Source organism: Ochotona curzoniae, unplaced genomic scaffold (genome assembly GCF_017591425.1).
Source record: "Ochotona curzoniae isolate NIBS_2020 unplaced genomic scaffold, NIBS_Ocur_1.0 contig_3432, whole genome shotgun sequence".
NCBI lineage: Eukaryota > Metazoa > Chordata > Mammalia > Lagomorpha > Ochotonidae > Ochotona > Ochotona curzoniae.
The window spans coordinates 6,701,521-6,728,907 of NW_024465859.1; the positions used below are offsets into that span (position 1 = coordinate 6,701,521).

Below are 27,387 nucleotides of genomic sequence, written 5' to 3' on the forward strand. Positions count from 1 at the left end.
GGGTTAAATCCTATATAATTTCCTTGGCAGGTCCATACATTAAGTTTTACAATTGTATTCTCCTGTTAACAATTGTATTTAATTTTCATGATTTCCATTTAAACATTATATTTCTAAGTAGCTTTAAGGATGACAAATTATTCTATGTTCTTGCTTTAGCTTCATCAAAATGTTATTTAACTGTTATGGAAGACATGTTAAAAGTTCATGGCATTGAAAAACCATGTGCAACAGTATGACTGACAAAATATTTCTTTTAGGACAGTATCATTTTCAAGAGGAAATTATAAAAGTCATAGGTTATGCAAAAATTTTTATCATTACCTTATTTATAAATGCAAGCAAATACCTTACATGTAGCCATGTTTAAAGTTTATTATTGGTTAAAAGTAATATATAGGAAAAAAATCAAAGTAAATTATTTTCAAGATTTGTCTTTATTTATTTGAAAGGCAAAGCTATAGAGAGGGAGAACAAGAGAAATTGTCTGCTGGCTTACTCCCCGGATGGCTGCAATAGCCAAACTTGAAGCCAGGAGCTCACTGTTAGTCTCCTATGTAAGTATCATGGCCAGAATCATGGAACTGGATTGAAAATGGAAAGGCAGGAACTCAAACCAGTATCCATATGATGAGGATGTGACTTACTCCTCTGGGTCCCTAGGACAACCACCAAATAAATTCTTATTTTATAGCTCTGCCCATCTCCTGAGTCAGTTTACCAGAGAAAAATTAAGTTATCGGCTCCAGAAATGTTCACTTTCTGTAAGTTTTTAACAGGAAAGTATAACTGGTTAGGCAGTATTAGAAACACCTATAAAAACTATCATTTTAATTTTCAAGAAATCTGAGTTAAGAATTACTGGGTTGCATGAGGACCTGTACATTTTATTAACGATAAAATACTCAAAACCAATAATATGTCAGACTTAAAAGCTTTCTTTGGGGGCTGGTACCGTGGCTCAACAGGCTAATCATCTTCCTGCAAGCACTAGCATCCCATATAGACACCTGGTTCATGTCTCAGCGCCTCTATGTTCCATCCAGGTCCCTACTTCAACCTATTGCCTGCAAGGGCAATGTCTGTAGGTCCTTTCACCTATCAGAGACACCTGGAAGAGGCTCCTGGCTTCTGATAAGCTGAACTCCGGCCATTGCGGCTATCTGCGGAGTTTTTAGGGGATAGAAGACCTTTCTTTTTGTGTTTTATTCTCTCATTCAATCTGTCTTTCCAATAAAACTAAAGGAATTTTTTTAAAAAAAGGCTCTCTTTGATGTTAGTAAATAAGAAGAAATCACCTTTACTGAAGCTGTTTTCTAAAAGACAAAAAAGAAAAAAAAAAATGAAATAAAAAAAGTAATATAACAATTTTATGTTGAAATGTGTTGTTAGGGAGAATTAACAGAAAATGGTTCCACCACATTAGAAAATTTTGCATTTAAATAGTTTTTGCATTAAAACAATATAAAGGTCAAACTTACACCACAGAAAAACTGATTTTTACCAGTAGTTACATTATTGTGGTAATTACCATTTAAATGCGTGCAAAGTAGCAAAATATGGGAACACAAGGATTTAAGACTGGAGAAATGTGTTCTTTCTTAAACTTATCTATAATAAATATTATCTTCCAAAATCTGAAAGAGTTGCTATAGTGGAATTAATAAGGGTTTAAAAATCATCAGAATGTACAAGCAGTTTTTGAAAGTCAACTAGAAGTTATTTTAGCATATGAGGTCAATTAAAAAGAAAAATATTTTCAAATCAAAATTTTGTATTTCAAGCAAAACATATGTTTAGAAGTACAATTGTAAAATGTCATTGGAGTTTGATCTAGGTTGAAAGCCACTACTAAGAAGAATCTTCATTTTTCTTACGAACACCAAATTATTTTCAATAATAGAGTTCCAAAATAGTATGAATAACCATTGGTTTAAATATGGTTGGTTTCTCTCGTTAGTAATAGGTCAGCTCCAGAGAATGTCAAGTGTAGCCTCGAAACAGTGTAGTCACAGCTGAACAGGCCTCTAATAAGCTAAAACATCCAGAGGCTTAGAATTTTCTTAGATTCCCTAAGAATAGAGGATATAGGTCTTCTGTACACTCAAACTCTGTATCAATGGATTTATGCAATTGTAGACTCACAAAACAACATCAACAAAATCTTGTTACGTTATTAGACACATATAGATTTTCCTTGTTATTATTCCCTAAATAATATACAAACTACTCACAAACCATTTACTTAGAAAAAGTACACCAGACACAACTTAAAAGCACATTAGAGGGTTGGTGCGTGTTACATGCAAATGATGCATCACTTAATATTAGGGACTTGAGCATCAATACATTTTAGTATTCATGGGAGGTACTGGAACTAATTTTGGGAAGATACACAGGAACAACTCTAAGGATCTCTTCCCTTTGATTCAGGAATTCCTAACTGCATCCCTAGACCTACTCAACATGAAAACTTTGTGACTTCGTGTCCCAACAGGTCAATATGGAAAAATGATATCTGCTTCAGACAAAAATTACTTTGAGTACTAAGTTATTGGCTGCCTTCTTCTCGTTTACTTGCTACAAAGTTTACTGGGAACTGACCAGAATTCTGTGTTAATTTATATCACTATGAGAGGTCTCTTAAACCCCTCAGTGCTAGAGTTACATGTTGTCAACAAAATGAACAGCAAATTTACATGTACTATAGAAGTATTGATAAGAAAGAAGAGAAATGAGTGTGAATAAAGACCTAACTTCACAGATGACATTATTGGCTTTATTTTCTATCCATTATGCTTAAGCCATTGTTCTCCTCACCATCTGTAAAACTGTAGCTAAAAATATATGATTTTCAACGTGTAAAACAAAAAACCACCAGGAACTTTGTGAATTCAGTTTGCTCAGTGTGTGCAACATTCAACAAGTGTTGGTGACATAAAATATCTGGCTAAATAGTGAGAGAATATATTCCTCAATAAGATCTCTTACATCATTTTTACCTTTCAAATTCTTTTTCCTGAGGATTTGAAGTCATTAAGTTTGTCTTGCCACTTTCATCTTTGAAGGCTTTCTGTTCTTCATAGGCTTTTAGTTTTTCTTTCAACATTAAAATCTAATAGAAAATGCCAAAGTACAAGTTATTTATTTTCACTTTACATGGAAACAGAAAAAAGATTTAGCTGTGAAAAATAACTGAATAGAGCAAATTTCAATATTAATAGGGAAATAATACGGAAACAAGGGAATATTAGCTTAACAGTGTAAACATACCTCTGCCTTCTGCTGATTACATATCTTCACATATTGAGATATATGATTATCCAGGTTAAGAACATTTCTCTTCAACTGTTAAAGGATAGAAACTGTGACTGTGTATATTGACATGATAATCACATACCAATATGTATGAACAAAATGACTGTATCTTTACTACTCAAACTAAGAATTCAGAAATGGTGACATTATGATTATAGACAATTACAGATCGTGTTAATTTTCTGCCACTGTCTCTACCTACACTGCTAGGATACAATTAAGTAGAATGATGGACTTAGGCTTTTTGTGGAAGGATTGTACTATTGTAATAATATAGGAGAAATTATTTGGGAGAGGGGAGAATTTCTGAGTCTATGGAGCTGTATCACAAAATAAATCATTTAAATTGATTTACCCATGAAAGAAAGAAACATCGAAAGAGAGACAGATAGACTGAGAACTCCCATTCACTGCCTCATTTCTGACAATGTCTAGGGTGGAACCAGGACTTGGGAACTCAATCCAGGCTTTCAAATAGGGTAGTAGGTATTCTTTGCTTCTGTCATGCAGTAATCTGTACTAGGGGAAACCTGGAATCAAGAGCCAGAGCCAGGAACTAAAGCCAGCCCTTCAGAGTTGTGATTCTGATACCTTAACCTCTAGATTAAATACCTAAACTATTCTATACCTTTGGTAAAAAATGCCTTTGTAATCATATTGTCATTTTAGGAGCTATACAAAGATTGGTATATCACCGTGAAAAGAACTACATCTTTTATTAAGGCTGATATTTCGGAAAGTAGTTTAAACAAAGCTTGGGAGGCTGCTATTGCATAGTGGAGTGTCTGGGATCAAGTCCAGGCTCAGTTTCTGATTCCAGTATCTTGCTAATGCGCACCTTGGGAGGCAACAGATACAGATTCACGTAGGTAGGTCCCTGCTAGCCATGCAGAAGACTTGGACAGAATTCTGGGTCCCCGGTTTCTACGTGGTTCAGCCTTGGCTCTTGTGGGAAGAATGGGGAGTGAAGAAGCAGATAGATCTGTTTCTTTTTGTCACTTTGTTGGTCTCTCTTTGCTTTTCAAATAAAGATACATTTTAAAAACTAGATAGAAAAAGACTTTAATAACAAAACAAGGTATTCTGTTTTATAGCTGGAAGAAACAAGTTATGGAGAGATTAACTAATATGTGTAGAATTGTCAGGTAGAACATGCCACGCTCTGCTACAATAGAAATCTAACTTGGATTTTTCTGACTATCACTCAAGGGTACCATCAGAAGAACAAAAGTTGAAAAGTAAATAAAGCCATCTTAGCGCTCAAAGACTTACTACTAGTATCTATCATATAATTAGGAAGCTTAATGTTCTAACTGTTTAACATACAGTTAACAGGTTAGAGAAAATGTTTTTACCCTTGGCTGTACAGCTCAGTAGAATTTCATTGGAATTATAAAAATAGCATGCATTCAGTAGTCTCAAAACGAAGGCAAAGTAAACATACTTACAGATGATTTAATATCTTTTGCACGATTAGCATACTTCAGAGTGTTGTATGTGTCATCATAGAATAAAGAGGAAGGACTAACAGCAGCTATCATTATAGTTTGACAGTTTCCTCCCAGAGAATCCTTTAACAAGCGAGTAAGCTTACTATTTCTGTAAGGAATATGCTGATTCTTTCTCTGAAAAAAACAGAAAAAGAATTCTTATGTCATTTTCCACATTTAAATGCAAACTTGCTACCCTTTCACTATAAGAATTTAGACTCTGTCCAACTTTGCCCATGATAATAAAACGTATAGGAGTATTCAGTAAATATATAAAACAAGTATGCTCTTCAAAAATTATGTCTCCATGGAGTAAGAACATGAATTTATAATAAAATAATGCACCAATATTGGTTGTTAGTTCTAACGTACTATATGAATCAAAGAAGAAAACAAACGGGGGACCAGTGTGGTAGCCTAGTGCCAAAATCCTCGCCTTGGCCTTGTACATGCCAGGATCCCATATGGGCAACTGCTCATATCCTAGCTGCTCCACCTCCATGTTTGTGGCCTGGGAAAGCAGTAGAGGATGACCCAATGTCTTGGGACTTTCTAATAAAAGTAAATAAATCTTTATTAAAAAAAAAGAAAACAAAAGGGAATCTAGAAGGGTACATTTCATAACATCTATCTGTATTACCTAAATAAGTAGTCTGCAAATCTAAGATGAATTAAAAATCTAATGTCTAAAAAATAAATCAAAACAAAACAAACAAAAAGTAAAAAATAAATAAATAAATAAATATGATGTTAAGATATTTCACTTGGAATTACAAGAGTTCAAAAAGAATTTGTCAAAACACAGCACTGTGAGGAAACTATAATTTAATATATATATTGAAAAAACAGAAGAAAGAAGATTCAAACTTATCATCAATGTTAAAAGTAAATTGTTGAATAACCTGTTTTGACCACCACACATTTAATGAAATAGTATACTGAAGCCCACAAATATGTAGTTCAATCAGTGTTATTGTTAGCAAAAAATTAAAAACACATTATTTTAAGATATAGCTTTGATTCTGAAATAAAGAAATCTCTCAAAATAAAAAGAAACTGAAGTTAAGCAAAACATGACATGACTTGCCTCAGGTCACACAGCTTATACTTCACAGACACAGCAATAGCCCTGGTTCCCCAACTCACAGCAATAACGTCAGACAAATTTTCTACTGGGCAGACTTTCCCAAATAATACGGAATATGAAAGTTACTGAAATTACTAAAATGATCATATATGTACAAAACATGCATAAACCATGAAGCATAGTATTTAAGGTAAAAGTGTATGAATGGCTTACATTTTCAAAATAACAAAAATGCTTATAAAAATCAGTCCTTACATTATGCCGTCAATCCATTTTGAAATTTTAAGTCAGAATTAAAGAAAAAATTACTTTTGCAATCTTCATTTGATTTCAGCAACTAATTTTAAAATGATTTTTTCAATCATTTGATACACTTTATCTGCACCAAGATGTTTAGCAGTAATTTTCCTAAAGCTCTGAAACCTGTTTTTCCTTATCATAGCCTAATTTTTAAAGAAAGGTATTACTTTTACAAGTATTTAAGTAGCAATTTATGCTGCGTTAGTGAAGAACTTGATACATTTAAAATATTTTAAAATTCCCTCAAAGCACCTAGGAAATATTATTCCTTCATTTGACTTTTTTTTTTTTACACAGTATATCTTAAGCTCCAACACTTAACATTTAACATAATTCCACAGCATAAAATACTAACGAGAAGAAAATTTAGCTTTTCTAAAATTTCTTTAAAAAAAAAAGTTTTATTTTTATTGGAAAGGCAAAACAGGTATACAGAGAGCAGAGGCAGAAAGAAAGAGCTTCCATCCACTGGCTCACTCCTGAAATGGTTGCAAATGCTGGAGTAGAGCTGATCTGGAACCAGCAGCCAGGAACTTCTTCTGGGCCTTTTCACTTGGACATAGGGTTCCAAAGCTTTGGATCATTCTCTACTGCTTTCCAAGGCTACAAACAGGGAACTAGATGGGAAATGGAGCAGCTGGGATACCAACTGGTGGCCTGATGGGATCTCGGTGCTTGCAAGTTGAGGATTTAGACATTGAGTCATCATGCTGGGTGCTCTCAAATTTTTTTTGTCTGTATGCCAATTCAGTTATTGAATCTGATCATTAAATGATCATTTCATACACTAAGATCCAGCACTGTGATGTGGTGGGTTCAGTCATTGCCTGTTAAATCAGCACCCTATACTAGAGTGTCATCTGGAGTTACAGTTGTTCTGCTTATAAGGCAGCTACCTGCTGCAGTGCCTGGGAAGGCAGTAGAAGACAGTCCACATACATGGGCACCTGCCACTCAAGTGGAAGATCAGGAAGGAGTTCCTAGTTCCCAACTTCAGCTTGACCCAGTACTGAATGTTGCCAATGAACACTCTGTGTTAGCCTAACCTTTCAAATAAAGACATCTTGAAGTAAAACAAAAAACTCTTACTAAGCTTAAAGTAATTCATAACAATATAATAGACTCAATTATCAATCTAATGCTTGCCAATTTTCATATCAAACTTGGATTGAGATGGAAAATTAAAAAAAATTGGATCTATGTGGACTTTGATTTGTAAATAGACATGATTGATATGTTCTTGAATTTTGACTTGTGATAGGTCTTTAAAACAAAATTAAATGAACTTGTATCTTTCTAGAAGTGCTGCTTCAGTATTTCAACCTATTTAATAAATAAACAGAGTACCTACCTTTGTGTCCGCTAAGGCATTAATGACATTCCCAAGAGCTAAAAGTGATCTATTAATATTTGTGCCTTCCACAAAACGGGTCCCTTTAGCAGTGGTGGCAGTGGCACGCTCAGATCCTGCCAGGTCTATGAGAGACATCTTGGCAATTCGAACATTTTGATTGATGCTTGCTGTCTTGTCTTGCTGTCGCAAATAAATCTTTTTTAGAGGAGAGCAAAGAAAAGAGTGAATTTAACAATATTAGAAGAAGAATAAAGCGTATTTCTAAAAGATCATTAAAAATAAACAGAGTATAATATTAATTATTAGTAGTTACCAGAATTGTGGGAAAAAAAAAAAAAGAAAATTTCTTACATAAATGCCAGGAGAAATAACTCTTTGACTTATTAAAAGGTTAAAGTAACAGCTGTTTGCATTCTGGTATCCCTTAAGCCAGAATATGGAATTATTAGGGTTGATGCCAGAGAGGACAGCTCCAACATAAACACTGCTTCCAATAGAAAACAAAGGTTGTGCTCATCATGTCTTGCATGTCTCCAGCTAGTGACCAAAAGGGAACGCTTAATTGGAAAGTTTACATGCACTGCAGAGCGAATTTGTTTTAATCCTTCAAGCATTATGTGTTTTTATAATTAAGAAGTCATTATACACAATCTAGTAATGAAGTGTTGGTCATATTCAAAGCCACAGTAGAATAAAAGATAATTCAAATATTTAAGTGACTTTGTAGCAGTTTAAATGAGATAGGCAGTAAAACTCAAAGAGGTTAGAATGTTAACCTACTATTCACTAGAAAGCCCTCTTTTTAAATCCCTGTGGAAAGGATGACCCAATAATTTGAGAAATTTCAATAGCACACAAACATCTTTTTTTTTCTCAAATCTATTAAAAAACTGACAAGAAAAGATTCATGAAATTTTGCTGACTGAAAACTACTCGAATGATTGATTTTGATTTTAATATTCATGCTTCTAAATGCAGTAATTTTTTTATAAAGTGATATTCAAATAGCATAATCCAGAAAGAAGCTTCATATAATCATTTAGATAGTAAGAAGCGTAGAAATTATAAACAGTAACAGATATTAACCTGTACTTTAGTTCTATCTGGAATCCTAGTATTAAAAAGTACCTCATCAATAGAATCACACATACATCCCTAACAAACGTTGCTTGCATGGTTTGTATAGTAAAATATTTTCAAAAAAATGAATTAATGTCTTCCCAATTTATTGGGTTTATCAATCCTGAATCAGAGAGAAATCACAGTATGAATGTAAAAATATAAACTGGAAGTATTAATATCTACATCAATTAAAATGAATGCTAGCATTTTACATTTTCACAAAGGTGATATAATTTATATTTTTGACTTATGTCAGCTCAATTCTAAATAATTCTGGTGACGGAATCTTTGCAAGGCAATACAGAAGCAGACAAGCACACAGATGCACCACTTTTGTTTTCCCCCCAGCTAAAAAGTCATGATCTATGATTGGCTTCATTTATCTAAAAGAAAAGTCATTATGCCCAGTGGTCTGTTACCTGGAAGACAGCATGAGAACGAGAAGATGTAGCATTTAAATCAGTGGGATGTTGCGTCCTGTTTCGATTGCCATTATCCAATAATTGTAAAATTTCTGCTGAGGATTTGGGCTAGCAGGGTTTAAGAAAAAGAGAAACACAGAAATTAGGAAAACTCCTAGGAAAAATTTTGAATTTTGCAATAAGCTTTATTTGAAAGAGAGTCAAAACTATTTTTCATCCTACAGCTCGCTTTCTGAGATGAACAGTCAGGCATGGGCCATGTAGAGGTCAAGAACTAGAGCCAGGAACTCAATCTGGGCCTGCCACGTGGAGTGGCCAAAGTCCTGCTACTTGATCCATCACCTGTTGGAATGGGGGAACAGAGCTGGGACTCACAGTAAGGTACTCTTTTGAGACATGGGTATCCAGAGAATCATGTTATCTGCTATGCCAAACAAATGTCCAAGACGACCTTTAGAAAAGGTTCTCTATGATGCCTGGGACAGTGGCGCAGCAGCTGAAGTCCTCCCCTTGAAAGCACCAAGATCCCATATGGGTGCCAGTTCTCATCCCGGCAGCCCCCTGCTTGTGGCCTGAGAAAGCAGCCAACGATGGCCCTAATCTTTGGGATCCTGCACTCATATGGGAGACCCAGAAGCAGCTCCTGGCTTTGGATTAGCTCAGCTCCAGCCATTACAGCCACTTGGGGAGTGAATCAAGGACAGATAATCTCCTCTGTCTCTCCTCCTCTTTGTATATCTGCCTTTCCAATAAAAATAAATCTTAAAGAAAGCTTTCTATAAATATCTTACTAAATATTCACCACGTATAATCTGCTTAGTTATTTAGATTACTTGAGAAATAAGAAATATAGTCTCCAAGGAGATATAACATGAATGCAATAAGCAGAACAAAGCCCAAACCAACTACAGAAATTCACCTATTTTTATTTTTATTTTTTTTTAAAGCACAGAGAGATCTTTGATTTGTTGATTCACTTCTAAAAAGCTTGTAAGAGCCAGGGTTATGGCTTATGAGATGTGGCACCTAGATTTTGTTTAACTAACTTATTTGTCAAGTACAGAAACACACACACAGCATCTATCCATTGATTTATCCCTAAAACATGCACAATGCTAGGACTTGAGTAGATCAAAGTTAGAGAGAATTGGGAGCTCAATACAAGTCTTCCATATGGGTTTGCAGGGATCCAAGTACATGAGCCAACATAGCTGCTTCAGGGTCCACATTAGCAAAACAGTGGAATTAGGAATTTGCATCCAGGAATCAACTCTGGGCAACACAGTATGGGAAGCAATGCCTTTACTACTAGGCTAAACTTTTGGTTTTTGAAGCAGATTTCTGAAGGAAAAGACCACTCAATTACTTTAAAAAGATGAAAGCTATGATCTTGCTCAAGCCAGATAGAAAATAAGCAAAACGCTGGTAGATCAATAAACGATTCCACTTGTTACTCTTAAAAGGCTTTTATCCACATACCTGGTGTAATGTCAGTCCTTGAACGACCACACCTTTTTGTGCATCTTCCCGGACAGCAAGTGGCCCTGAATTTACTAAGAGGTCACGGATCTGTTCATTATATACCTAAGCAGAAAACAAGACAAAGCAAAAACACAAACAACAACAAAAAATACTGTTTGATGTCAAAACTGTAATGGGAACAACCACCCACATAAGTTTCTTATGATGAAGTAAGAATCAACGTAATTTCTGTAATGTTTCTGTCAATGCATAAACCAAGTTTAGTCATGGCATATCCAAATTTAAGACTTAATCTATTATAGCATCATAAAATACAAAAACAAAAACCCAAAAACTCTAGAGCAAAAGAGGCTAATGAGAAAAAACTTATTGTACTTTGTGATCTGAAAGGGTTTCATCAGAAGAGCATGCAAAATCTCAAAGGTATGGACATTACATAATAATGTGAGATTCTCACTATTTGAAAATCATTCAGGGGTCGTCTGAGAAAATTTCCTTTTTTTAAGATCTAACTATTTGAAAGTTACACAGAGAGTAAGAGGCAAAGAGGACAAAGAAAAACGTTCTGCTTTACAAGTATGCCATTTAAATTTTTCTGAAAGCAGAAAAAGCAAATGTTACCAAATGGGGGGTCTGGATAAAGAGCAAGCGGAAATTTTCTGCCCTGTTTGAGCTTGTCTGTCAGTATGAAATTACAAGAAAACTAATAATACCGAAGACTATTAATTTAAATGAATTCATATATATATATATGTGTGTATATATATATATATAAGAGAGAACTCCAGTGCGATGAAAAGTTTTATGGAGCAAAGATTTCTCAAAACAATTGACTAATGGAAGGAATAAGGTGGCCAGCTTACCTCCAGATATGAGACTGCGGTACTACACACTTTTTCCTCTTTAATCTCATCCATGGATTTGTAAAGGTCTAACATTGTTAGGTACATCACTCCAGGTTCATCAACGGATCCTAGCATTGTGTGGGTCTTTCCAGCTCCAGTGGCCCCATATGCAAGTACTGAGTTTTTATGAAAAGGAATCACAGCTCCTTGTTACAACATGTAAAACTGAGTAGTGCAGAATTTTGTTTGGATATTCTGAACAGCATCCTTATACCCAACAGATCCCAAACTGATGCACGGTAAAAACAAGGAAATTCTAGCACAAATCTACCTCACTACCGTATTCCATTCTGATTAATGGTATCATTGTCCTCTACCTCTCACTGCAAAGGCAGTCTTTCATTCAAAGCATTCTTGCAAATTTCAATCAATCAATCAATCAATCAATCAATCAATCAATCAAAGTCTCCCTACTGGATCTCACTAGTCTCACTAACTGGATATTTCTCTGAAATATCCCTTGGGGTTTGTACAAAACTCACCTTCAGGGAAAATGGCTCAACTATGTTAAAACTTCCTTTAGGCTTTGCAATTCTACATGAGAAAGCATAAATTCCTCACTGTGGACAATGACACCTTACTCTAAGGGAAGGTTGTTTTTTTTTTAATTTTGTTGTTCTAGACTGTTTCATGTGATCTACATGTACTAGATCATTAAAAGTTCTTAGCTTTTGATGCTCCTTCTTTATATCACTGTCTTGAGGGTATGTCACAAAAACTGGTAACTATGAAAATACGATATTTATAATGGTGTTCAATAATTTTCTTTCAGGATTCTTTGAAGTACAATATAACAAATCTATTTCTTTAAATGCATAAAATGCATTGAGTGACCATTTGGGGGCTCTTTTAGGATCAATAGTTATGTAAACAAATTACCATAGCCTCTCCAAAGCAGTATAGAGCCTTCCTGTGCTGTGATATCTTCAAACAGCACAATATTGAGTCAAAACGGAATTTGCAGTATTCAAGACACCATCAAGAAAAATGTAAGTGAAAAGAAACTGTCAAATATTCAGAAATATGGGACTATTCCCCAGGGACAATTAATTGGTAAGAAGTGAGATATTTATGAACATAAATTTGGAGGACCTCACTGTAAAGTGCAAGGAGCAAATATGGTGGTTTAATAATGTAGGGGAGAGAGAGAGGATTAGTCTGCAGGGACCACGATATAACATGGAATTTAAGCCTCATATCTGACACCAATTATGTACAACATTGAAATTTTAAATAAAGTCTACATTATTTTTCTGTCGAACATTAACAATGAAGTATTTTGGGCCCGGCGCGGTGGCGCAAGTGGTTAAGTCCTCGCCTTGCACGCCCGGGATCCCATATGGGCGCCGGTTCTAATCCCGGCAGCCCCGCTTCCCTTCCAGCTCCCTGCTTGTGGCCTGGGAAAGCAGTCGAGGACGGCCCAAAGCTTTGGGACCCTGCACCCGCGTGGGAGACCCGGAAGAGGCTCCTGGCTTCGGATCGGCATAGTATCGGCCCGTTGCGCTCACTTGGGGAGTGAATCATCGGATGGAAGATCTTCCTCTCTGTCTCTCCTCTCTGTATATCCGCCTTTCCAATGAAAAAATAATAAAAATAAATCTTTAAAAAAAAAAAAAAAAAAAAAAAAAAAACAATGAAGTATTTTATGCTCAGAAGGGCCAAGGGGGTGCTTTTCCTAATGTAGAACCCAAATCATATGCAGAAACTGAGTGTCAAATTGAAACGATTACCTGTACAATTATATCCATTCAAGAAACTACGAAGAATTGGCTTAGTCGTATGTTCAAAAACTTCCAATTGAGTTGAAGTTTCATCAAAAACAGTATCAAATACAAATTTAAGGTCTTTATTCTGTCTCTTTGTAATATCAAAATTTGTTTTTTTCTTTTTATGAAAAAAAGTGACTTCTTCATGTTTGGGATCAAATAGTAATATGTGTTTATCCACAACATGGACCACTTTACGTAATCCAGCTGTCTTTTCCTTGGTGTTTTCAGGCCGCACGCGAACGACTACTTTCATGTGGTGACACAGATCTTCTTCAGTGACAGACATTGCTGATTATCTTGATTTCAGACTATATGAATACCTAGATCTTTCTCTGAAATTAGAAAAATAAAATTGTATTATTTGTCCTACTTACACGACTTCTATGCAGTACTTATTCTCTTGGTAAATGTTATTGGGGGGAAACATTTGCATTTAAATAGCCTTAAAGTATATGCACACAAAATCAATAACAACCAAAAAAAATCTTCTGATTTGAATTATTAGACATGAAACTTCAGATTAAGCACTATGCGTGAACCACATGTAATCTCAGTAATGCTGCCTCCAGCCCCAGTTTTGATATTCATAAGAAGTTTAGCACTATTTTAGCTTGGGCCCGGGGAACGGACAAGAAAGGTTTTCTCTGAATCATGTCAAGGAAATGTGGAAAGAGAGAGCTTCAGCATGTGAGCTATTTTTAGTAAAAGTGATTTTGGCTGCAAAACTCTTGGCAGAGAAGAGTGATACATCCAGGCGGTCTCAAAGTTAAGTCAGAAACCCATAGGGTTAAAAATAGTTCCAAGGAGGCCTCAAGTAACTAGCTAAGGTATGAGGGTGACAGATTGTATTCCTTGATAAATTCAGGGGTCTTAACTTCCACCCTCTAATGATAAGGGAAATCAGAGAGAACTTTATGGTTAACCTCACATGAAAAGATAAAAGGTAAACTAACAACAATCTGGAAATTTCAATTATTCACACATTAATCTAGAACTTGAAAATTACAAGTAAACATCAAGCAACATTTGAGTAAACACTTGAGTTTGTTGCTGGATTAAACATGACCCATTAATACCACTTCTAGGTATTTATCCAGAGGAATAAGGAATATTGAAGAGCTGTCTGTACTCCGTGTTCATTGCAGCATTAGTCATGATAGCCACAATACACAGACACCTAAATGCCCACAAACAGATGACGAATAATGGAGAACTAGTCAGCCTTTAGAAAGGAATAAAATTGCCATCCCTTCTTGGCCTTTTGGCTAAGATCAAGTGTAGTATCCGTTCTTATCAGTTTAATATCTGATACGTCCTCTATCCAAGGACAGTATATTGGATGGATTTTTGGAGCCTGGAGTTGGAATAGGAGCTTGCTCTGTCCACTCTGTGCATCGACCTGGTATTGCAATACCTCCAGGAATGGTGCAAATAATTATAATGAAAAAAAGGAATGAAATTGTCACGTGTGACAACATGTGTGAATCCGGAAGATATAGTCTCTAATGAGATAAGAGAGGCAAAGAAAAATAAAAATTATATGATTTCATGTGAATGTATAAAATTTTAAAAATTTGAAATCACAGACCTAAAAGTAAAATAATGGTTACCAGAGCTGGAGGTAGTAGGAGGGGCAGGATGAGTGGGAAAGGAGGAGGTTGATCCAAACATACAAAGTTTTGGTAGACATGATGAGAGATGGTGGTGATCCAGTATGAGGACTATGGCTAATATATTTCAAAATTGACGTCAAAGTGGACTGTTACATATTTGAGCAAGAGAGAGCTTCTACTGGTTCACTCCGCAAATGCCTCTAACATGGCCAAAACTGGTCGGCAGCAGGAACATAATGCAGGTTTCCCACTTGGGTGGTAGGGAATCAATTATTTCCAACAGAGCATCTATTGGAAAGATCAGTGAACAAAGGGGTGGATAGTAACACACAAGAGGAAAAGTGTTGGAACTACTAAATGTTTTGAGGACAGACTAGTAAAATGATGGTGTCCACTAAGAACAGGGTGGATGACGGCAAGTCACATTCTATAGGTAGGTAAATGTGAAAGACTCTCCTGACCAGCAGATGGAGGAATGACAGAAATTAAGATTCAAGAGTAACTTCAAGGTTTTTTGCTTGAGTGCTGGAAAAATAGAGTAGTCATCCAATAAGACAGACCTGAAGATACACCTGTTTTTCTGTCTTGCTTCTTTTTTTTTCTTAAGGATTTATTTATTTTTACCAGAAAGGCAGATGTACAGAAAAAGAACAGACAGAAAGATCTTCCATCCGCTAGTTCACTCCCCAGTTGGCTGCAATGAGTATAGCTGAGCTGATCCGAAGCCAGGAGCCAGGAGCCTCTTCTGGGTCTCCCACATGAGTGCAGGGGCCATCTTCTACGGTTTTTCTAGGCCACAGGCAGGAAGCTGGATGGGAAGCAGAGCAGCTGGGACAGGAACCAGCATCCATATGGGTTCCTGGCACATGCAAGGCAAAGACTTTAACCACTAGACTACTGCTCCTGGGCCCTCTTTCTTGATTTGTTGGGGATACAGGGAGATGAAGAGTTTGGTTTTAGACAGCTTACCTAAAATCTTAATGGGCATGCAGGTGAAAATGTCAAGACAGGAAGTCAAATCAAACAGGTAAAGGGCATCCTGTGAGTGTTAACGAAATTCAAAGTAATTATTTCTTTCTTTAAAGATTTATTTTGAATGTCACAATTATAGAGGGGGACAGGCAGACACCTTGCATCTTTTGCTTTTCTCCCAAGATGGAGAGAACAGAGAGCTGTAGGTCAACCAAAGTTATTAGCTTCAGCTGGATCTCCCTTGTTGGTGTCAGGGGCCCAAACACTTAGGGCTTGTCATGCAGTTTTTCCCAGGCTATTAAGCAGGGAGCTTGTTTGAAAGTGGAGCTGCCATGACAGGAATGGTTTTCCACATGAGATGCTGCTATCCCAAACAGCCTCTTGAGTTGTTATACTACAGCACCAGCTCTGAAATTGGGTTTTTAAGGCTTAAAACTGCATTAATAGGGGACCAGCACGGTAGCCTAGTGGCTAAAGTCCTCACCTTGAATAGGCCAGGATCCCATATGGGTGTTAGTTCTAATCCAGCCCTGCTTCCTATCCAGCTCCCTGCGTAGGGCTTGAGAAAGCAGTCGAAGACAGCCCAAAAGCCTTGGGATCCTGTACCTGCTTGGGAGACCTGGAAGGGCTCAGCTCTGGCTGTTTTGGTCACTTGGGAGTGAATCATCCAGACGGAAGATCTTCCTCTCTGTCTCTCCTCCTTTCTCTACATATCTTACTTTGCAATGTAAATAAATGTTTTCTAAAAACTGCATTAATATTTGTGAAAGTCTTAAATCAAGCGGACAACGATTAGGCAAAATACTAACATACTGAGTTTTTAAGGAGAATTAACCATAGGATTTAGCAGCATTCAGATGAGTATTACTGTAAAGGGAGCCCCCCCAAAAAAGTGGTGTGGAACAGTCCAAATATTTTGTTGTTAAAAAATAGGAGTAATAACAGTAATATTAAAGCAAAAATATGTCACAGAATTATACTCCCTTGGGTAGAATTCAAATAAGGTGAAAGTAATCTAAAAGCAGCAGATGGCTGGACACAGCTCTGCCTTTTAAGATTCTGTCTTCATCCAAAAATAGAATGAAGAGAAAAGGGTGGTTATTTGGAGTCTAACAATTAGATCCCTAGTGAATAACTACACTGATCTTTCTTCATTCTTGATCTTTGGGCTACTTAAGCCCCTCAAAACACAAAAAAAATCTCAGTTCTGTGACCTCAGGCAGAAACCTCAGTTTCTCATTTGTATAAAATAGCTAATATGCCATAGAATTGTTGTGAAGGCTGTAGCTAAAAACAAGTATTAAGCTTAGTGGAGGTGTCTGATGCCTGTCAATCCTCTTCCCTGTTTTTCCCCACCCCTGCTTCTTCTTCCCACGGTGACTGAGTCCATCCTTTACTGCTTCCCAATGTGTTGATGACTAGCACTTTGAGTTAGACAATTTTCTTTGATAATTATTCTATGGGTCACAGGATGTTTAGCATTTCTACCCCTGTGTCTCTACAATTGGTAGTCTCCCACATTTTTTGAGACCAAAAACACATTTCTAAAAGCCTTCTGAAATCCTAAACAGTATTTTACTAACAGATTAAATACATATATTTTCCACAGGTGGAAGCTTTACCTGTTACTCCACAATGACTGCCCCAATGGATCACTCCGAACAATACCTGGAGGACAGTGTTGTGGCAGAGTGTGTTAAGCAACTCCTTGCAATACCTACATCTCATACTAAAGTACTGGTTCCAGTCCTGGTTACTCTGCTTCTAACACTACTTCTGTCAATGTTTCTGGGAAGACAGTGGAAGACCGTCACTGCCATGTATGCAGGAGACCACGATGGAGTTCCTACAGCCTGACTTTGGCTTGTCCCACACCCGGCTGTTGTGAACACTTGGAGCTTGGCCAGTAGATAAAGATCTTTTTATTTTCCCCTCTCTCTGTCACAGAGCCTTTCAAATACATAAATAACATCCTACTCTGAAAAACAAACAAACAAAATATGTAGTTTGAACTACAGTATTCTCTATGATTATGTTATTTACATAATTGTGATGGACATATGAATAACATATTTACACAATTATATAAAGGTATAACTATGGTAAGTGCTATGACGGTAACAGTGTCCTGGAAGACCCTACTGGGTGATTCATGTTTGGGCCTCTGCACCCACATGTGAGACCAGGCTCCGGAACTGGGTCTGGCTCAGCCATTTCATTCATGTGGTGAAGGAACCAGGGGAGGTGGGACCTCTCCCTAATCTGCCTTTCAAAAAAACAAAACTTTTTTTTTTTTTTAATTAAAACAAAGCTTCCTTGGCAAATAAGGAGATTTGAGAATGGATAGTTTTAATAAAGTAGAAAGTATTTCAGAAAGAAAAATACTGAATGGCTTCAAGCACATCAGATATTTTTCTGTGCCCCGAGATTAAGTGTTGAGAAAGCTACTTTAAAAAGATGACACTGTGTACCAGGCACAATGGCTAAATTCTCCCCTTGCAAGTGCCGGGATCCCATATGGATGCCAGTTCCTGCTCCAGCTACTCTACTTTCCTTCCAGTTCTCTGCTCATGGCCTAGTAAAGCAGCAGAGGATGGCTCAAAGCTTTGGGACTGTACAGCCAAGTGAGAGGCCTGGAAGAAGCTCCTGGCTCCTGATTGGCTCAGCTCCAGTCTTTGCAGCCATTTGGGGAGTGAACCAGTGGATGGTAGATCTTTGTCTCTCTGTAAATCTGATTGATCTGCCTTTCCAATAAAAATAAATAATCCTTAAAAAAATAGAAATAGAAAAGATAAAACCATGAAAGGTAAACTTCTACTTTCTTAATGAAACATCTACTGTTTGCTATTCATGGAAAACAAACAAAAAAGAAAACTGTGAAAAGGGCCAGATTTGGAAGATCTTTAATGCAAGGCCGAAGAGTTCAGACTTAATTTTGAAATGAACTGGAAATTACTGAAGGTATTTTAAAAGGCAATGATATCATATTCAAGTTATAAATCTGGCACAAATTTTGCTAACCAGGTAAAGGAGTTTAGGAAGCATGTAAAATATAGCTGTATTTCATGACCTGGAACACATTTTAAGAAACACATTAAACTTAAATATTATACATTTCCTACTTCAAATGTAATTTCATAATGAAATGGCTGAAGTTGCTTTCAGCTTCATGTTTCAAAGATGACAAAAGAAGGAACAATCACGCGAAAAATAATTGTGGCTGTACACAGTCCATCGGCTGCACCAACAGTCAGCCATGTGTACTCAAGGACATGCTCATCATGAAATCCATCATTTCAAATAGCCAAGGCCCTACCAACAGAGACCTTTCCAAAGCAGGTGTCTTCTATACCTATGTAATTGCCAAGATGCATGTGATATTTGATTCCTGCATGACTTGTGGCATTCACAGCAGCAAAGTAGGAGTCCATCTCAACCCCCAAAGGCTTCCATTCACTACCCTACCCTGCCCTACCTTACCCTTCCCTAACTGATGGATCTCACTCCATAAGGACAAAAGAAAAACTATCCTCTGGAAAATAAAATGAACAGCCTATTAAAAAATGCCCAAAGTCCACAAAATGTAAAAATTGCCCATGCTCAAATGTAATGACATCTTCCAAGATCAATGAGATTTTTCCTACTTTATTATATGGTGTTTTCTCCCCCCCCCCAAACATAAATAAAAGAGTCACATATTCTTAAATATGAATTAGGTATATAGAACGCAACTTTCTCCCTTCCAAGTACTAACCAGGCCCGACCCTGCTTAGAACGCAACTTTCTTTGATCTTGTTTAATATGAAGCAGCAAAAGAAAAATAATAACTCACATATTCTTCTCAGACAACAGTTCACAAGATATATTTTTGGGTATATATATACACACACATATATGTTTATATATATCACATATGGTCTCTGTTCAGTTTTGTAGTATCTAATACCAAGTGAATTTAAATGGAACAAAAAGCAAAATCGGTGAGATAAAAATGACAAATAAATCCATCTAACACCTATGTTCACTATACTTTGAAATGAAGTGTGAAAGAGTGATGAAGGAGCCAGTGGAAGAGCTTCCACTGCTAACATAAAATGAAAAACTTAGTACATGTAATAGCTAAGATCCTTCACTGGGTCAAAAAAAAATTATAAAAGCACAAGAAAATAACAAGGTTGTCTATTTTTACTTTTCAGCCTTAGTTTCTTGTAGACAGCCTGGTATGTAGCAAACTCTCAAAAATTACGATGAATAATATGATTAATAAACTATACAGAACCCAAAAAGCAATTTGCCCTTTTAGAGTAAAGGCAAGCAGAAAGAACAACTAAACGAAGACAATACACTATAGTAGAATATCATGACTGACAATAGGAAATCACAATGAGGACTTACAAGACACATTATTTAACTTTTTTTGATACTTGTAAGTCCTCATTGTGATTTCCAAAAGTTAAATAATGTGTCTAATTTTTTATTTACAAAAATTAGGGAAACAGGAAAGTTACATTTTATTTTTATCATTGAGTGAGGTTAAAAATACCACATTTATTTAACAAGGTTAATATTTAATTTTGTGTAAGATTCATTTACACAGAATGGCTCATTCCTTTGTAATGTTGAAGATCACTGCTGGCCCTGTCTAGTCTCTGATCCTTTTCTCTAATGTTTCTCCCCAAATCCACCACGCCTTGGTTACTTGGTTTAATTTACACCAACTTTGTTTCAGTATTCCTAAGCCCCTGAGCACTCCTCTGGTCTCATGCTCAGTACACTTTCTCTTACCTCGGCTGACAGTTTCCACCTCATAATCTCTTATTCATGATTCAGCTCTTGATTGAAACCCATTTTGCACAGAATTTCCCCAAAGAATCTATGTGAAATAGTGCCATCCTACTTTATTTCTCCAAGCTTTGCCAGCTTTATTTTGCTTCCTAGAAGTTAGCACTAACTAGAAGATAAACTATCTGGTTACATAATGATTGCTTATTTCATGTCTGAAATATATAAGCACTGTAACAGTTTAGACTTCATTTATATCACAGCATTTGTTAAATATTTAATAGCCAATACATAACGAGGTACCACAACAATTTGTGAAAAAAATAGAAGCTACCTTGAGTTTTACTGACTCTTGGGTTTCTTAAATAGATGAACTAACTAGCAGAGTTTAAACGTAAATGTGAATGAAAACAAGACGAGAACATGCACATCTTTTGCATTTATTGGTGTTCGTATATTGCTCTCTAGGTAAGGATCCTTAAGAGTGACAACACCTGCTGCTCCATGAAAGCAAAATATGAAAGTCTAGGTAAAAGGCACTTGCATTTACATCCCTCTGTACCATTGAGAATTACAGTCTAGCTGCTTCTATCACTTAAAAAACAGACGCTTGGCATGTCACGTCCAAGTTTAAAAAAAAAAAAAAAACCAGAAAACAAACACTAGAGAAAAGCAGCTTATTCGCATGTTTTCATTGAATAAACACTGTGAAATTTAGAATTGGGTATGATTACCAAGTCAGAAGAAGAGATTTATCACCAAAAGTGCTGTAATGCAGATTCCATGAGTTTAAAAGCCGTGCCTTTAGATCAACATCTATTCCTTTCCCCTGGTTCTGAGCTCCTGCTAAGCGGCACTGGGCTCTGCAGCTGCTACTTCTCACAGGAGCTTCAGGGCTCCTGGAGGATATGGCTTGCAAGGGCAGAGCTAGAAAGTGGGTCCAGGTCTAACAGCCACCTTTCCCCAAGTTTGATGTACTGGAATCACAGAACACGTTTCTACACATTCATACCCAAGTAAAGTGGTACTGTTGTGATTATTTGTTATATACAAACTGAAATGTCAATTACATTCAGGTTCAGCAAACTATTCAGGTCTGAGAACCACTTTCAACACTAACAATTACAGTCCCGTATTAGGCCTTTTGTTTCCACGACTTTACAAGCTTCAGGGAACTAAGTTCCAACATAAGGCAAGGTGGTACTGACAGCCTATTTTTATAAAACAACACAAAATTCACTTATTGTGTACATGAAACTGATCAGGAGTATATGGATAGAAGGACAAGATGGACTTTCAAAACGAAAATTCTAAGTTGTAGAAGTTCACCAACATTACACTAACTACTAGTGCTAAAGCCAAACTTTGTTTACTAATACGGACAGGTTCACAAGCAATACAAGCTTAATAATAAATACCGTTTAGTCTTTGCAGCTTTTTTTTTTTTTTAGTATTAACATTTGTTACAAACTTCTCCAAACCCAAGGTGATGGAACTACATGAGACAAGATGACAACTAAAACTTACCAGGTGCCTAATGTATTCCTTCAACTGTTCCACAGTTTCTAATCTAAACTGTATTGCATTATTATGCAAAATTATTTCTGACCAAATAGTCTCGTTTAGTGAACAGCAGCGGTCAGCCTTGGTTTCGGCCTAAGTGAGGGACGAGCGGACCCTAAGGGCAGGTGCTTACAATGTCCCCTATTTGAGGAGCCCTGGACCAAGAGGTCCAGCTGTTCTCTGATGCTCCGCTGATCTCAGCGAGGCCAACCACGGCACAACCTGACTAGACAAAAACTTGGCTGCGGTAACGGACCAAAGTTTCTCTGATAGTTCAGCCCAGAGATTCGCTTAACGTCTCCGTGGGAAACAAAACGCTCTTGAATTTCGATGCCAGGAGGCAGTCCACACTGTAAGGTACAGAATACTTAAAGTTCTCTGCCACAGCCTGGGAAAGGAGCCAAGCAACCCTTTTAAAAGTTTGCAACTTCCTTTCAACGCCGAAGGCAGGTGATCTCCGCCCAAGCAGCGGAGGAGCGGAAAGCGACGATCAGCGGGGCCGAGCTCAAGCTCTCCAGTGCTTTCTGCCTCCCACTTTGTCCTCAAGGATCCTCACTTTCCACCCCCGGCCCACCGACCCGCGACTCAAGGCTTCCGCATTCGTCCTCCCACGTGAGACGGCGGGACCGCCCGCGACCAGCCAGGATATCCCCACGCAGGGCTCTCCAGAAAGCAGCCCTCTCCTCGCGTGTTTCTCACTCACCTCAGGCCAAAGAAAGCAGCCCCGCGCCACCACTTGCCTTCAATCCGCGTTCCCGTCGCTTCCCAGTCAACCTCAAGATTCAAACTCAAGCCAGCTTCCTCAGCGCCTCCTTTCATTGGCCGGTTCCTCGTGACGTCACCACGCCGGACGTTGCCCCGGCTCGCTGCACCTCTGAGTGGCGGAGGCGACCTTGTTGTGCGTCGCCGTGGCAACGCCCGGTCGCTTCCGGAGGCTGCGGCGGGTGGGCGGGGCCTCGGCGCCGCCGGGGCGGGTCCGCGGCCTGCTGTTCCGCGCGGGGCTGCTCGCGGCGTGCCGGGCGCGGGCGAGGTGCGGGCGCTGGGCTGAGGGCTTGAGTCCGGGTATCTGTGTTTTACCCTCCTCACGGGTCAGTTAGGCCTCCGCGGGCCTCACTTTGAAAGGCTTAGCATCTGTGTTTTAGCCACATTCCTTTGAGCCGACCTTTAGGGTTTGTTGAAGGAGTTAATATCGAGGCTAGGTCTTCCCGGTTGGAGGCCTGAGGCTTTTTCTCCACTCCCTTATTGCTAGCTCACAGGATTTATCATAGTATCGCTTTTTAAAGTCTCTTAATTGTATTAGGAAGTAAATGTAAGATTTTGGCCTAGTTTACTAGTTATTGTTGGTTTGTGTTGAAGTTCAATTAGTTCAAATGTTCACTTTTTAAAAGTGGGGGTTGGGGCTGGAAATTGAAAAATCTATTTGCTAAGATGTCTTTATCAGGATGCTTTTTCATAGTAAGATCTGATGTCTTTATTTCTTATTGTCCTTTTAAAAATCCTTTTAGTTACAAAGTGTAGATGGCAAATTTTTAGGGACGCAATAATCTAGGCAGAGTTAAAACTTGGCCCTCTTGGAGTTGACATTCTGTTATTATTGTGTAAATAGAAAGACCCATGACACCACAGCTGCAGAGCATTAAAACCCTGTGTAGACCCCGCGCACACATATTAAAGACATTAGTTCTTCCTGAAAAGCGGGAGCTTTGTGGATGATATGTGACGCATGCTATGTGCTTGTTTCTGAACATTAGATAAAGCTACATCCTGTTATTAGTACGTGTGTCTTAGCTAATGAATAATCATTTGTGTGTTCGTAGGTCTGGTAATAGAAATGAAGATTTTTCACTGTATTTCAACTGTGCACTCATTGCATAGTACTTTCAGTATCTCAAATATTTTAGTAACTTTGCATAGGAAACGGCTTTTAGTCTTTTAGACAGCTCATGTAAGTATGGTTCCTTGTGTAGCACTTAGAGAAAACGAATGTGACAGGGATTCGCTACGGGAAAATCCTTGTTTTCAATTGTACGCACAAGTCAACTTAGAAAGAAGTTATTTGAAATAATTTTTAGATTGACATTAAGGTGATAGTCTGGTCGGAAAATAAACTTATCCTGCCATTTGGAAATTATATTGGCAATTGGTGAGGTGAACGCAAGTGTTTTACATTTTGGCCTGATTTGGGTACCTGTGCTGCACAAACTCGTCAGGTGTTTCCACACCTAGTTTTAATTTCGGTAGCCAAGTAGCGGGGTTCAGGTTTTGAGATCTGTATTCTTAAGCAAGTGCATATTTTGCTAAAACAGTTTGGCATTATAAACAGTGCCATTACTGTGCCAGCTGGCTGTTTGGCAAGACTTTCCCAATGTTACCAAAGGATTGGAGAATGGAGCATTTTGTAAGGAAGCAGGAAAGAATCAAACTTTATAAAGAGCTAGAAGACTCAGAAAGTCCCACCTTCCATTAGAGAAAATGGAGTACTCTGTAATTGCAGTGTTAGTAGAACATAATTTTACCTAAAAGTTAACTTGCCTCAGGCAATTGAGAAAAAGAAAAAGTGTATTTCAGGCGGTGATGGTGAGGCCTTGTTTATTCCCCGGCAGGAACTTGAGATCCTTGGAGACCTTTGGGTGCGGGGTTCCAAGCGGCGGAACCGAAGGCAGCCAGGCCCGGGTTGCTGGGGCGGACGTGAACCCCACCTGTCCGTCCCTGCCAGCGTCCCCCTGGGCGGCGGGTTCGGTCCTCCGACTTGGCCCAGCGCGAGGCCGACCGAGCACTCTTCTCGTCCCAGGTGAGCAGCTCCTCTTTTAGGGTCTGCCGGCAAGCCCCCTCCCCACCGCCCGCCTCAGCACACCTTCAGCCTGACTTTCCAAGTTTCCCGACAGTTTTCCTTCCCCGACAATTGTTAAGGCGAAAGGAGTGTTGCTCCCTTAGGACCTCTTTCACTTTCTCTGAGTTCCCGCGCTAAGCTCCGGGTCGTTTAGAATTGCATTTATGTAAACAGGATTTCCCTGCGGTGCTGGTAATTGTTCGCACACTTGAAGAAGTTGTATTCACAGGGATTCATCACCTGTAAATGCCGCGACTAACAATCTGCGGGCCAATTTTGTCTTCTCAAGAGTTGAAACTGAACTTGGCCAGTGGAGTGAAGTTACAGGACTTGCTGGGACACCGCAGAGCCCTTCTGGGTCTCCTGTGACCACAGGGACTTTAATCTGAAATCTTTCAAGGTGGCTGGCTCACGTGAGACGGCGGGAGGCTTCTGGGTTGTCTGATAGGGGCTTGCATTCCTGGACTAGGAAAAGAACTTTGTTTAGGGTTTGCTCCGGATTTACAATTGCTCCTTCTAGAAACAACCACAGAGAATGGATTATTTGTAGCCTTTTCTCCATTTTGGCACAACTTAGTAGACAATGAACAATAAAAAGCTTCATGTGTTGTTCCCTGGTTACAGCTGAATTAGGTATGTGTACGATGTACATACACACTGAATACAGTACAGAATTACCTAAGAAGGTGATAGCAATTGTTTTTATTCCCTGTTTACCTCATGTGATATTGATGCAGACATTTAAATTTCGGCTGCTTATGCTTTCTCACGCTCAAAAATTTAAACATAGGACCCAGGAGTTGTAGCCTAGTGGCTAAAGTACTTGCCTTGCTTGGGCCAGGATCCCATATGGATGCCTCTTTGAGTCCCGACCACTCCACTTCCCTTCCAGCTCCCTGTTTGTGGCCTGGGAAAGCAGACAAGGGACCCAGCACCCATGTGGGAAGCCTGGAAGAAGCTCCTGGTTCCTGGCTTTGGATTGGCTCAGCTTTGGCTGTTACAGCCAGTGGTAAACCAGTAATTGAAAGATCTTTGTCTCTCCTTTTTTTTCTGTAAATTTTTTTTTCCTATAAAACTAAGTAAATGTTTAAAAAAATAGAGAGTATCGCTTTGTGTACGTATTTCAGATTCCACTGCTTAGGCCTTTAAACAAAATCTTCTTTTCGGCATCTTGTAGCCTTCTCTGGTTTTCAAGAGGAGTAAGACCGAGATATAGGATGGTGATTTCTTTGAAATAGTTGAATTGAGTTCATGAGATACCACAAATACATAGTGTAATTAAAATATTGTTAAATTATGTGGGAATATTAAATATTTCTAGTGCGCTCTGTTTACATCATCAAGATTTCTACACCTGGGAATAGAGCACTTGTGTTATAGTTCTGGCTTTGATGAGCATGTAACCTTTGAAAGTGTATTGCATTTCCTCATTCTCCTCATCTGTAAATGGTTGTCGTGAAGCTTGGATGAGTAATACATGTGTAGTATGCTTATAATAGCAAGTGGTATTTATTTATTTTAAAGATTTGTTTTACTGTAGAGACAGATTTACAGAGAAGGAGAGGCAAAGATCTTTCATCAGCTGGTTCACTCCCCAAATGGGTTCAGTGGCTAGAGCTGAGCTGATCTGAAGCTGGGTGCTTCTTCTGGGTCTCCCACATGGTTGCAGGGTCCCAAGGCATTGGACCATCCTTTTTGCTTTCCCAGGCAATAAACAGGGAACTGGATGGAAAGTAGAGCAACCAGGACATGAAGTGGCATCTGTATGGGATCCTGGTGTTTGCAGGGTGAGGATCATCCAATTGAACCATCGTACCATCGTATTAGATATAACAAGTTGTATTTAATAAGTGCTAAATAACTATTTTGGAAACTGAAAGAAAACTTAGTTGAGTAGTTGAGTTACGTTGTAATCAGCTTCTGATTAGCATTTTGGTTAATTAGATATTACTTAATATTCCAAAATGTAAAACACTTTAAAATCACATTTGTCACAGAATTCTTTGGAATATATCATTATTAAAGTTGATATACCATAAAATAATGTCTTATGCATGGTATATTGATATATTTGTGTTTGGTTCTGTGTAGTCATTACTTGTGATCAGGATTTCAGCTCTTGATTTTCAGTTGGAAAGGGATGGAAATATATACTGAAATAGAATTTATGTTTTTGAAGTGTTTTGGGGATGTGATGTAGTAAGGTAGGTGAGATTTCTTGATGTGGAAATTCATGGAAATGTTAGTTCCATGTGGAGTTTATCTGTTAATCTCTTCCCTGCCCCTCCCTCTCAGATAATCCTAAATATTCCATGTGATAATACGAATAAAATGGTGTGGGAGTCTTAGAAGTCATTATTTAGGATGAGAAAAGTTGT

The 27,387-nt window shown here is 38.0% G+C and overlaps 2 protein-coding genes and 1 non-coding gene across 5 annotated transcripts in view; 2 read left to right on the plus strand and 1 right to left on the minus strand.

The window, feature by feature from the left end:
- KIF18A (kinesin family member 18A) overlaps positions 1–23,005 on the minus strand; it is a 68,666-nt gene extending 45,661 nt beyond the window's left edge. For 2 of the 3 annotated variants that reach the window (XM_040980018.1, XM_040980015.1), the window contains exons 1-9: positions 22,883–23,005; positions 13,211–13,581; positions 11,439–11,596; positions 10,573–10,677; positions 9,091–9,201; positions 7,547–7,744; positions 4,767–4,943; positions 3,274–3,348; positions 3,003–3,115 (exon numbers count right to left, since the gene is read on the minus strand). In XM_040980018.1, coding sequence (XP_040835952.1) covers positions 3,003–3,115; positions 3,274–3,348; positions 4,767–4,943; positions 7,547–7,744; positions 9,091–9,201; positions 10,573–10,677; positions 11,439–11,596; positions 13,211–13,535 — 1,262 coding nt within the window. In that variant the 5' untranslated portion in view covers positions 13,536–13,581; positions 22,883–23,005. The remainder of the gene's footprint in view (positions 1–3,002; positions 3,116–3,273; positions 3,349–4,766; positions 4,944–7,546; positions 7,745–9,090; positions 9,202–10,572; positions 10,678–11,438; positions 11,597–13,210; positions 13,582–22,882) is intronic. The other variant, XM_040980017.1, reaches the window with a different exon arrangement.
- On the plus strand, positions 14,495–14,685 carry LOC121156577. The gene has a single exon (XR_005883883.1). It is a non-coding gene; the product is annotated as a U2 spliceosomal RNA (small nuclear RNA).
- Positions 23,006–23,185: 180 nt separating the features above from the next.
- METTL15 (methyltransferase like 15) overlaps positions 23,186–27,387 on the plus strand; it is a 141,306-nt gene continuing 137,104 nt past the window's right edge. Inside the window, exons 1-2 of the mRNA XM_040980019.1 lie at positions 23,186–23,267; positions 24,783–24,970. The gene's annotated coding sequence lies outside the window, so the exon portion shown is untranslated. The remainder of the gene's footprint in view (positions 23,268–24,782; positions 24,971–27,387) is intronic.